This window comes from Artibeus jamaicensis, unplaced genomic scaffold, assembly GCF_021234435.1.
Source record: "Artibeus jamaicensis isolate MK-2021 breed Jamaican fruit bat unplaced genomic scaffold, CSHL_Jam_final scaffold_916, whole genome shotgun sequence".
Lineage (NCBI taxonomy): Eukaryota > Metazoa > Chordata > Mammalia > Chiroptera > Phyllostomidae > Artibeus > Artibeus jamaicensis.
In genome coordinates this window covers 38401703-38414407 of record NW_026522059.1, presented here as the reverse complement: position 1 = coordinate 38414407, position 12705 = coordinate 38401703, and the positions used below count along the sequence as shown (strand labels likewise).

At 32.7% G+C, this 12705-nt stretch overlaps 1 protein-coding gene across 1 annotated transcript in view; it reads left to right on the top strand.

Moving 5' to 3' along the window:
• The window catches only part of MCMDC2 (minichromosome maintenance domain containing 2), a 33526-nt gene that overhangs the window by 9316 nt on the left and 11505 nt on the right, over positions 1–12705 (top strand). Inside the window, exons 9-11 of the mRNA XM_053661181.1 lie at positions 4154–4359; positions 9431–9597; positions 10080–10259. Coding sequence (XP_053517156.1) covers positions 4154–4359; positions 9431–9597; positions 10080–10259 — 553 coding nt within the window. The remainder of the gene's footprint in view (positions 1–4153; positions 4360–9430; positions 9598–10079; positions 10260–12705) is intronic.

The window sequence follows — 12705 nt, the reverse complement described above, 5'->3', positions numbered from 1 at the left end:
ACAGATTTAATTATTTAATGCTTTCCATGAACATTATTACAAGACAAATATTTAGGATTTATCTGGGCAAAAAATTATTTAAATGAACTTTTATCAATAAAGTTTAAAAGTTTTAAAACATGGATTGAGAAATGGGATGTTTGCTTTTAATATTTTGAGAATCTATTTTAACCATTTAAAGTTTCAACCTATTTCGCACTCTGACCTTTACAAATAAATGCATCATACAGGCTTCCTTTTCCCCCATCCCTTATCTTAGCATTTTGCTTTTGTACTTTATTTTCATTTTTAAATAATCTCCCCCTCTAAGAGCCAACAAGCCATTTCCTTACTTTTCTTTAACATTCTATTCAGTAGTACTGACTCACTGTACCCAAATAATGCTGTCAAAAGTGCCCAAATCACTGTTTGGGGAGCATCACCCCAACATTAGAATAAGCCTTAACTCAGCTTTTGGGGCTCCTTGCTAGCAAGTACCCATTTTAAAAAGTTACATAAATATTCAAAAAGCTAAGAATGTGCTTTTTATAATAAAATTTTATATGCAATTATAAAGAAAAACAAATATATAGAGTGAATTTAAAATTACCAGAATAAAACAAAAATTCAAATGTTTTTGCTAAAATTAAATTGCAATGTAAGTATGGTGCTAACTCCTACAGATTATACCAATTGAATTTTCCTATATGAGCATAAAAGTATTTGTTTCCTTACCACCTCACCAGTGCTGGATAGTATCAAACTTTAAAATTTTTCCATCTGAAGGACGGAAAATTATATTTATTCGATTTACATTTCTTTAACTGGGAATAAATTTTGGCACCATTTATAGTTTGGTAAACACTTCTGTTATCTTCCTATGAAACTTTTTGATCATTTCTCACTTTTCTATTTAGTTGTTTATTTCTTATTGATTTATGATACCTGTTATAAATTAAGACCATTGTCTCTTTTCCTGTTTGTCATTCCTTTTACTTTTCCTATGGTATTTGAGGCTGTGTGGTGTTTTGTCTTTAGGTAAAGTTTATATATAGTGAAATAATCAGATCTTAAGTATACAATTTGATGATTAATAAGTGCATATACTCCTGTAGCCATCACAACAATATAGAACATTTCCACCACCGCAGAAAGTTCTTCCATTCCCTCTTCCAAACAGTGCCTATCTCCACAGGTGATTTCTGTCACCATAGATTAATTTCCATTTTCTAAAACTTTATATAAGTAGAATCATACAGTGCATAATCTTTTTTAAAAATTGATTTTAGAGAGGGGGGAAGGACAGAGAGATATTTGTTATTCCTCTTATTTGTGCATCCGTTGGTTCCTTCTTGTATGTGCACTGACCAGGGATGGAACCCACACCTCCCCACATATCAGGATGACACTCTAACTAACTTAGCTACCCAGCAAGGGAATACAGTGCATACTCTTGGGTCTAGTCTCTTTCACTTAAAATGTTTTTGAGATTGACCCAGTTGTGCATATCAGTATTTTATTGTTATTATTTATTAGTAGAATTCCATTATATGAATATAGCAGAATTTGTTTATAGATTCTTCTGGTGATGAAGATTCAGGTTTTGCATGTTTTGACTATTATAAATAAAGCTACTGTAAACATTATTGCACTAGTCTTTCTGTGGACATGCATTTTCATTACCTTGGATAAATACTAAAGAGTAGAAATGCTGTGACATAATGTAGGTGTGTATTTCACTTCATAAGGAACTGCCATTTTTCTAAAGTGGTTATACCATTTTACATCCCTACTAATGATGTAAGGTTCCAGTTGTTTCTATTCTCACCAACATTTGATGTTGTCAGTCTTTCTCAATTTAGCTATTCTAGTATATATGAAATGGTAGCTCACTGTGATTCTTAACTTGCATTTCCCTGGTGACTTGTGATTTGAGCCCTTTTTCATGTGCTTATTTGCTATCATATATCTTTTACGAAGCTTCTGTTCAAGTCCTTTGCTCACTTTTAAATGGGGTTGCTCTGGATATGCACCCTTTGTCATGTATGTATATCATGAAATTTTTCTACCAATCTAAAACTGAGGTATATTTGATGAGCAGACTTCTTAGTTTTGATGAACCCCAATTTATTATTTTCTTATATGTTTAGTGTTTTATGGATTCTGCTTAAGAAATCTTTGTCAACCCCAAGGTCATAAATATATTATTTTGTGTTTCCTTCTAGAAGCATTATAGCTTTTACTTTAATATTAGGTCTCTTATCTATCACAAGCTAATTTTTGTATGTGGTTTGAGGTAGAAGTCAAGATTAATGTTTTTGCTATGCACTTATTTAATTTTTGTATATCATTTGTTGGAGAGACTTTCCTTCCCCCCATTGAATTGTTTTGGTGCCATCACTGAAAAGCAATTGAACTGGATGTAAACTAGTTATAAAATTGAACTGGGTATAAATCATCTGAACTCTCTTTTCTGTTATTTTGACCCATTTGTCTATAATTATGCCAATGCTGCACATTCTTCATTATTGTAGCTCTGTTAAGTTTTGAATCAGGTGGTGTGACTTTATTCCTCATTTTTGTTTTTTTCCCACTGTTTTAGGTCCTTTGCATTTTCTTATAAAGTTTGGAATTCATATGTTAATTCTAACCTCATCCACTACTCCCTCTCAAATAAGCTTTTAAAATTTTTCATTGGAACTGCATTTAACTTATAAATCAATTTGGGGGAGAATTTATCTTTTAACAATGCTGGGTCTTTCAACCTATGTATATGGTGTACATGTTCATTTATTTAAATCTTTCATAATTTCACTCAGCAATGTTTTGTAAAGGTCATGAACATATTTTAAGTTGACTTCTAAGTGTTCGAGATTTTTGACGCTATTAAAAATGGTGGTGTTTGTAGTGGATGGGTGGCTTAGTTGTTTGGAGCATTGTCTCATATACTGAAAAGGTTTCAGGTTTGAACCTCGGCAGGGGTGCATTCGGGAGGTGGCCGATGAGTGGATGGATGCTTCTCTCTCAGATTGATGTTTCTGTCCCCTACTTTCCTCTCTCTCTCATCAGTAAACATATTCTTGAGTGAGGATTTTTTTAAAAAGGCCACTGTTTTTTTATTTTCATTTTTCAAATAGTTTCTGTGAATATATAGAAATACAATTGTTTTTTACTTTGATCTTGTATTCTGTGACCTTGTATCAGTGTTTTTTTTAATTCCTCAGCTGATTTCAATGTGTAGCCAAGTTTGAGGCCCATTGTTCTATGTAACTAGGCTCTAACCCTGACTGCACACTAGAATCACCTGGGAGAAGATATATGCGTATGGGCCATGCCCACAGTTCTAATTTCCCTGCTTTGGGGTGGAGCTTGACACTGGAATTTTTTAAAACTTCACAGGTAATTTTAATGTGAGTTAGGTTTGAGAACCACTGCTCTAAAAGTTTGCAAGTTTCTTTCTAAATTTCACTGCCCCATTTTTATAATCTTCAAACTAACATCCAAATTCCTTGGAATGGCACATACAGTAGACATTTTATAACATCTACTTATCCACACTTAGGGGATGCTGCTTCTTCTATATTTGCTCTGTGTGTCTATGTTTAGTGCTCATAGTTGATTGCACCCACAAGCTATGATCTCTGTGGCAAGGATTTGAAAGCTAAGCTAAGATAATCATATTCTTTTCTTAGAATTTAAATTTGAGAAATAACGAGGCTGAGGCAGTTGGCAAAGAGATTAGAAAGCAAAACCTCCCTGAAGTTACCATGATACAGAGCACGGGCAGCAGGAATAGTCATGATGGGCTATTGGCAAGCCTAAATGCAAAAATTCCAAGTAAACAAAAGAAAACAATCCATAAAATGAGGAAGACCCAGTTCAAATGTCATCTCTCTGTACTTTTCTCTGACTTACTTCCAGGAAGAAATAATACTCTCTTATGGATGTTCTCAAAACATTATTTCAGTATTTTTCACATTGTATCTTAGTTTCTTGTTTATGTCTCTTTCTTGGCTGTGAGTTTTGCAAGTAAAGGAGTAAGTTTTATATATGTTTTTATCCCTAGCTCAGTAAAAATTGAGTCAAATTAAATTTGATTGTGTAGCCGTTACACATTATGATTTCTGAAAAACAAATATTAAATAATAGTAATGAATAATTTATTTTTCCCTAGGCTTTTGAATTTTAGTATAAACCTTGTGCCCCGTGGTGTACGTCATCCAGTCTCTACTGAAATTTTTCCTACTCTGTCCAGGAATAACTATGGAACTGGAGCGGTTAGCATTCAAGCTGGCAGTGCTTTGCTGGCTAAAGGTGGTATCTGCTTTATAGGAGACTTGGCTTCACATAAAAAAGATAAACTCGAACAACTTCAATCAGGTAAACAATATATTTTTCAAATGAATTTTATTTTTAAAATATTTTTATTGATTGATTTTTAGAGAGAGAGAAACATGGATTTGTCGTTCCACTTATTGATGCATTCATTGGTTTCTTCTTGTATGTGCCCTGACCAGAAATCAAAGCCACAGCCTTGGCATATCTGGATGATGCTCTAACCAACTGAGCTACCTGACTGGGGTAACAAATTAATTTTCACCTGTTTAATTTATAGTTTCACCAGTGACAAAGCATTATTTAACAGTTAAGATTGTATTATACTTATTTTAGAAATTGAGAAATTATACTAAATGTAAAGATAAAATGTCTCATTTTATCTTTATAAATAAAAACAGAGGACTTTAATGTGCAAATGTACTGTTTTAGCCTTTGCTCTCAGTTGTGCTAACACATGAGTTTTTGTTGAAATAGATTTATTTCCTTTCTTGTCTTATTGCATTAAGTAGAACTTCCAATATGATATTGAAAAGCAGTAGTAAGAAGGGACATCCTTGACTTGTTCCTAATCTTAGCAGGAAAGCTTTGAGTTCTCTCTTTCAAGTTGAAGGCATAGTCCTCTATTCCTAATCTACTGAGATTTTTTAAAAAAATAAATGGGTGTTGGATTTTATCAAATGCTTTTTATGCATATATTGATGTAATAATGTAATTTTTCTTCTATAGCCTGTTGATATTATGGATTACATTAATTGACTTTCAAATGTTGAGCCATTTTCACTTACTTAGAATAAAGCCCACCTGGCTGTAGTATGTAATTCTTTTTATACATTGTTGGATTCAATGTGCTTATATTTTGTCGAGGATTTTTAAATCCTTATTCACAAGAAATATTGATCTGCATTTTTCTTACCATGTTTTTGTCCAGTTTTGGTATTAGTAGATTACACAGTTTGGGGTAGATTTGTAATTAACAAGGATATGGACAGGTATGGACTGGGCAAAAAGCAGTCAGGGCCTTGTATTCTTGGAATAGCAACAAGAATGTGCAGCAATGCTCAGGGCACATAGTATATTCCCTCTCCCTAGAAGAGAATGCAGAAAGAGACCCACACTAATATGGTGAATTTATTTTTGACTATGGCACCAAAGCAAGTAAATGGAGAAAGAAAATGTTTTTCAGCAAATGATGGTGGACAATTTGGTTATATATATATGTAACCAAATTAGCATTAGCTCACCTCAACTATAAACTAATTAAGTAAAGATGGATCATATACTTAAGTGTCAAAACTAATATTATAAGGCCCTAGAAGAAAGAAAACATAGAATATCTTCATGATTTTAAGGTAAGCAAATATTTCTTAGGACTTAGAAAGCCATAAACAGAAGATAATTGATAAAGTGGACTTCATCGGAACTCAAAAGTTATACACGTGAAAAGGCCCCATTTAAAGAGTGAGTAGATAAGTGAATAAAAAGAAAATAATTGCAATACATATATCTGACATCAGACATACACATAGAACATAGAAACACTCCCTGTAAGTCAATAATTTAAAAAACAAAGAACCCAGTCTAAAATGGTCAAAAGACTTGAATAGTGACTTCACAAATATATACAAAATGACTAATAAGCATATGAAAGAGTGCTCATTATCATCCACTTTCATACCATTATGATATGCATATGATATCATTATCATTATCATACCAGGGAAATGAAAATAAAACTGCCATGAGATACCTACATTCACATACTAGGAGGGCCTGCTTCATGGACATGGAACAAGTATAGTTTCACAAAGGCCCTCCTCTTCCTAGAACAGGCTGGGACTTGGTTCAAACTCTACTGTCACCATCTTCAAATTTTTAATGATTTTTATCTTCAAACTTGTGTTTTAAGGAAGTCCAGACAGATGAGCATGTATGTAAGCAGTGGAGATACATGGATGCATGTGTTTACCATGCCTTGTTGCCCTTATTTCACATAGCATTTGCAATCACTATGCAGCTGCACAATTTGTAATCAGTTTTGTTCTCTCTGGACTCCCATGTATTGCAAGTACACTACAACACTGTGCTAATGTTCCATATCAAGACATTTTCAACTAGGTAAGGGAGTCAATAGCTCCCAAGAGGTCACACTTTCCCTTCAAACCAGACTTGCTTTTTATATAGAAGGCAAGTAGTGGTAATCTAAGAAACACAAATGACCAAGGAACACCATCATATCTTTTCTTACTTGGTTACTTTCCTGTATTTGCCAACTACTTACACTGAAATTGATGATATAGGAGGAAAGGGAAAGATAGGGCAATGCTTAGTTTCTTTTCCTTTTAGTCCTTCCTTATTCATCAATAAGCTAATTCATCATGCATTACTGATGCATATCAATAAGCAAAATAAAATACAGGTTTGTGCAGCATTTCCACTGTTCTGAAAGAAATATATATAGAGAGAATATTTTAGCTAGACTATATTATATAACATAGTATAATATATTATAATTGTCCAATTTTGGTATTAGTGCATTACACTAATATTTTATATATTATAAAATATATTATATACAATTTATATTATACTGTTATTATATATCACATATAATCATATCCAATACATTATATTACATATTATACCATAACATTATATGACATATAATATATATTATACAATAGATTGTATATAGTATATAATATAACATAATGTGCAGTATATTGTATAGAATATAGCATACATGGAATATATGTTCTAAGTAACTATCTATATATTATATATTATATATTATATATTACATGGAGTGTATATGTTATATGCTATACAATATATATTGTATGTATCACCTATATTACATATATACTAGATACAATATAAGCTATATATATTAGTGATTTCACATATGAGTTAAAAGATCATTTATTTGTATTTAAAATTGGTATTGCACCATATAAAGATAAATGGCAATATTCCTGCCAATAATTAAAAATTTTAGTTTTAGGCCCTGGCCAGGTAGCTCAGTTGGCTAGAGCATCGTCCTGATTTGCCAAGACTGCAGGTTTGATACTGGGTCAGGGCACATGTAAGAATGAATAAGTTGATTCTTATTCAAGTTGAACATACAATTTGATATCTCTCTCTACCGCCTTCCTTTCTTTCTCTCTAAAAATCAATATTTTTAAAAAAAATTAGTTTTAGAATGGCAATTACATCTATACATTTTTTTGGTAACCGCTTTATTGAGATATAATTTGCATACCATATAATTTACCACTTAAAGTGTACAGTTTACTGGTTTTTAGAATACTTACAGAGTTATAAAGCCATCATCACTGTCTTTCAGAACATTTTCAACACCCCAAAAGGAAACCCCATACTCATTAGCAGTCATCTCTTCAAACTCCTTCTTCTCACAGTCCCTGGCAACCTAATTTGCTTTCTGTCTCTATAGATTAGCCTGTTCTGGACATTTCTTGTACATGGAATTCTATGATAATGTGGTCTTTTGTGACTGGTTTCTTTTACTCACCATAGTGTTTTTGAGATTCAGCCATGTTGTAGCATGTGTCATTACTATATTCCTTTTATTAAAAATTCTGGTAAAATACATACAGGATAAGATTTAGCATTTTAACCACTTTTAAGTGTATAATTCACTAGCATTAAGTACATTTATAATGTGCAAACATCGCCATTGTCTATTTCCAGGAACTTTTTAATTACCCCAAACAGAAGTCTGTACCAATTAAATAGTAAATCCCTGTTCCCTGTTCCCTCCAGTCCTTGGTAATCTCTATTCTACTTTCTTTCTCTATGAATTTGCCTGTTCATAGAATCTGATTCCCTTTTATGGCTGGATAATATTTATTTAACTACATACATGCCAATTTCTTAAAATTTATTTATTTTTTTGCCCTTAACTCTTTTGGGTATTATACCTGGAAGTGGAATTGCTGGATCATAGGGTAATTCTATGTTTAACTTTATGAGGAACCACCAAACTTTTCTACAGTAGTCATACCCTCTTACAGTCCCAACAATAATGTATGAGTGTTCTAATTTCTCCATATCACCCCATTACATTTTATAAGTAATAACATTTTTTAAGGAAAAAGCTTTATATATTGGATATTAGTATTTTAGCAGATTTTCCCTGATCTTTTTGAGTAAGAGGCCCAGACTTTCATTTTACACTAAGCCCCACAAATTATGTAGCTGGGTGCTGGTTACTAGAATGACAAAAATTTTAAAAGGTTGACAACAACCAAAATTGCTAAGGATATGGAGAAACAGAAATTCTCTTATTTTATTGATGAGAATGTAAAATAGTACACCATCTTACAAATTGGTCTGGCAGTTTCTATAGAGTTAAATGTATATATTTACCTTATGACCCAAGGCAAAGAAAAACATTCATAAAAAAGACTATTATCATGAGTGGAGAGAAGACTAATTTGAGAAATGGTTGGGAGATAGAATCCTAGAAATAGTATTGAATTCATAGATTGAGTGGGTTGAGGGACAGATAGAAAAAAGAATAGAATGTTTCTACACCTTTTTGTTTGGGTTTTAAGTGCTTGGATGGTGATATCCCAATCATGAATAATTCACACAGAGCCATTTAAGGAGAAGTGATTTGGTTTTGAACATATTAAATTTGAGATTTATTCCCCCTTGTCATTGTAGTTCATATTCTCTCTCAGCCTTTTTCTTTTTCACTCACACATAAATAGCCCACTTTCCATCATTATTTTTTCACATAAAAGAATATGGCTTTATTTCAGCCTCCCTCGTAAGCTTGCACTGAATGACCAATCTTAGTCCTAACCTTCTGTGTATTCCACCCAGACACTGACCACAGTACTAGCTACAAGCTTTGGATGGCTGGCTCTCATCAAGTCATAGGACATAAAAACATTAAAATATTTTCTTGCCTTGTTACTTTTATGGCATATCTTCTAATTCAGACATTTATATCTTGCAGAACAAATTTACTCGTGTCTATATTATCTAAAATTTAGACAGTGAGATTCTACACAATATTTATTATTGACTTATAGATACATAGACTGAAATGAACTTAAATAACAAATGGGTAATGTCTTTGATTTAGTTATGGAAAGCAGAAGCATTACTGTATATATTCCTGGAAAGAAGTCTGGGGATGATATCGATCAACAAATGACTTTTCCAATTCAGTGCAGTTTCTGGTCTTTCGTTGATATGGATTCATCATCAAGGAAAAGTATGCAGAAAACCAACACTCTAATTGGTCAGATGGTAAAGTATTTGTATATTTTATTGTTAGAATGTTATTCAGGGCATTTAGCAACAGATTTTAATCTTAGTGCTTTTGTTGTTTTTAGTGTTTTGTTATTACCCATTTCTATATTTAATTGGGCACTAGAACTAAATAATGACACAGTTTAAAATTTTTAATGTTTTTAAAATAATTTCAAGCAGGTATCTGCTTACTAGAAATTGTTATTTGAATTTGGTAAAGGCTTTGAAGGAGAATATATAAGAAAATACTTAATAAAGAGCATTTTAAAAAAGTAGTCACCACAAAGTTCTCATAATATTTAGAAATCACTAAATAATAATTAGTAGTAATAAATCATAATTACTAGTTATGAATACATAATTTAATATAATCAAATATTATAAATATATGACTGTTTCAATAATTTATAATTATTTCCAAAGTTTTTGTGAAAATGCCTGAACTTAATGTTTGCCTTTTACATTTTTGGTTGATGTAGGATTGCAGTTTAATTCCAGCTAATCTTGTAGAGGCATTTGGATTATTGATTAACTGTAATGAATCATCTCCTTGCCACCCATTTCTTCCTATTGTGCAACATACTTTAAAGAAAGCCATTGATCCTGAAGGGCTGCTTTATTTAGCTTCTAAACAGTTCACAACAGAAGATTTTGAAAAGGTAAAGAATGAATGAAAAAATGACTGCCAAGAATACTTGTGATAATGTGTCACATACAAAAAAAATGACTGCCAAGAATTCTTGTGGTAATGTTTCTCAATTTAAATACAAATTAAATACAACTTTCTCTGAGCATTCAGTTTTCTGCATTTAGGACTATTTTATTCCAGATTGCTTCTAGCTTTTAAACATTTTGAAGACATCGTATGGAAAATATTTAGGATTAAAAATAAATAAATAAATATATAAGGACATAGATATTAAAATGCTGAGGTTATTCTTTGTATCACTGTCCAAATCACCTTAGCATAAAGAATCTTAATAAAAGAAATAAAAATAGATTATTTTTATGAAAAATATGATGAGAGGCTGTATAGATAGATATACAGTTATTTATATTTTACAGGCTATTCAAAGGAATTTTGTTTATATGAATGCCTTCAGCATTCTCACTTTAGGGAATACCTATCATGACTCACTAAGTCATTTAATGTCCTGACATGAAAATATGTGTGGCATATTCAGAGAACCTGAAAATAGGCGATTAAAATTTAGTAATGATTTTCATAATTACTAAAGGTACTCGAGTATCTACAAGTGAAACTCTTTTAGAAATCTGTCCACAGTAGAGTTAAAGTATCTGAGTATAAAAGACAAGGAATATTGGCAAGTAGAAATCCATGGGTCATTAAAATTTGTTTTCACACCTGTCCTCCTTGTACACATATTGCATGGGTAAAAGGTTGAAAGGTGAAGTAGACTTAAAAATAAATTCTGAGTATTGTTTATTCACAGAAAAATAACAATATTGATAATACAGAAAAGGTCTTTTTGTTTACTTTTATCATATAAGAAAAAAGTAGTTTGTCTCTAGGAATTAATATACTGAATATGTAGACACACTAAAGATCTGGAGAAATTTTCACCCAGTTTTTCTCTGAGAAACAAACAAAAAATGCATGGATTTGTTAATTAGGTGCTCACTGAATATATGTATGAGCTTATTTATGTTTTTTCAAATTCTCATGGAAATATAAATTCTCTTTAAATAGTTAATCATTTAGTTGAGATAAAAATATGATACCCAAAACAATTGAAGGACAATTAAGTGCTAAGTAGGGTGGCAATGACAAAAAGTATTTTAAGATATTAGCAAGGAGGATATTAAGTACAATAGAAGAGTTGGGAATATTTCATAGAAGAGGTGAGACTTTAGTTGGGCCTTAAGGAAAGGTAAGATTTAGATGATAGGAAGAATTGGAATGCTAAAAAGAAACAAGAATAGGAGCAGAGACATAAAAGTAGCAAAGAGTATACACGGGAAACTATGAAAAGACTTGCCTGACTGGAGTTATTGAGTTTGGGATTCAGCAAATTTGCAGTAAGTCTTGAAAAGCTCAGGCAGTTTATAGTTGATTTGTCAGACTGGAGAGAACAATTACAGACATAGACTTTACTAGGCTAGTGACATAGTGAGAATGATTTCCCCAAAAGATAAATATGTGTATCACAAAAAACACTGAATGAAATATGTTGCAGCCTGGGTTCTCCAGGAGGAGAACTGAGATGGAGCTTAGTGTGCCATTGATTATTAGGGAGTGCCCTCTTGGCAACATCTGTAGAAGTGAAATTGGAAAAGTCGGCATTCCTGCTGCCTGTCACTACCAGAACTAAGTAGAGACAAAGACTGGCTCTTTATGGGTGCTTTATGCAGATGGCCAGCAATCTGAGAAGATGGCAGGTTATATACCCTAAAAGTCTGTCTTACATCTCCATCTCAAACTGACCTTTTTCATAAGGAGAAGCAGGTAGGTAAGGAGTTTGGAACTCAGGAAAAACGTAGATAAGGGGTTTGGAATTCAAGGAAAAATGTTAATCAGATAAAAGCTGCAGTACAGCAATTTTCCTAGTATCCTTTCATCTGCTGACCCATGGTGATTCTTTATCTGTGTCCTTGTTGGCAGACATTTCCTCACTGGAGCACAATGGCTCAGATACCATCTTGTTCTCTTACAGTCCTGCTGTGTCACAAAGGTAGAATTGCTTGTGGGTCCCCTGGAGTCAGAGTAGGTCTGGTCATACACATTCCAGTTCCTGGAACATTAGCTTTGTACATGCATTAATCACCAAGCCTATTCACTATATAACTAAAGCTAAAAATGTTTAACTTTTGAGTTCCCCCATCAGAAGGGAGAAGAAAGCAGGATTGGACAGAGGAAGGAGTCAAGCTGTGTTATAGGCCCAAAGATAGCCTTTGTTGGCCCCATAATGAGCTCTGGAGCTAGAGACTTATCAGAGAGGTCCTGCTTCATAGAAATAGAGGGGCTTTATAATACCTTCCCCATTTCCACCTCAATCATTCATTTGTTATGGGCTGTCCTGAGGCAATCCCTGAAAAAGCTGACATCTGGAGGTCAAATACTGAGAGGACTCCCAGAACTTTGGG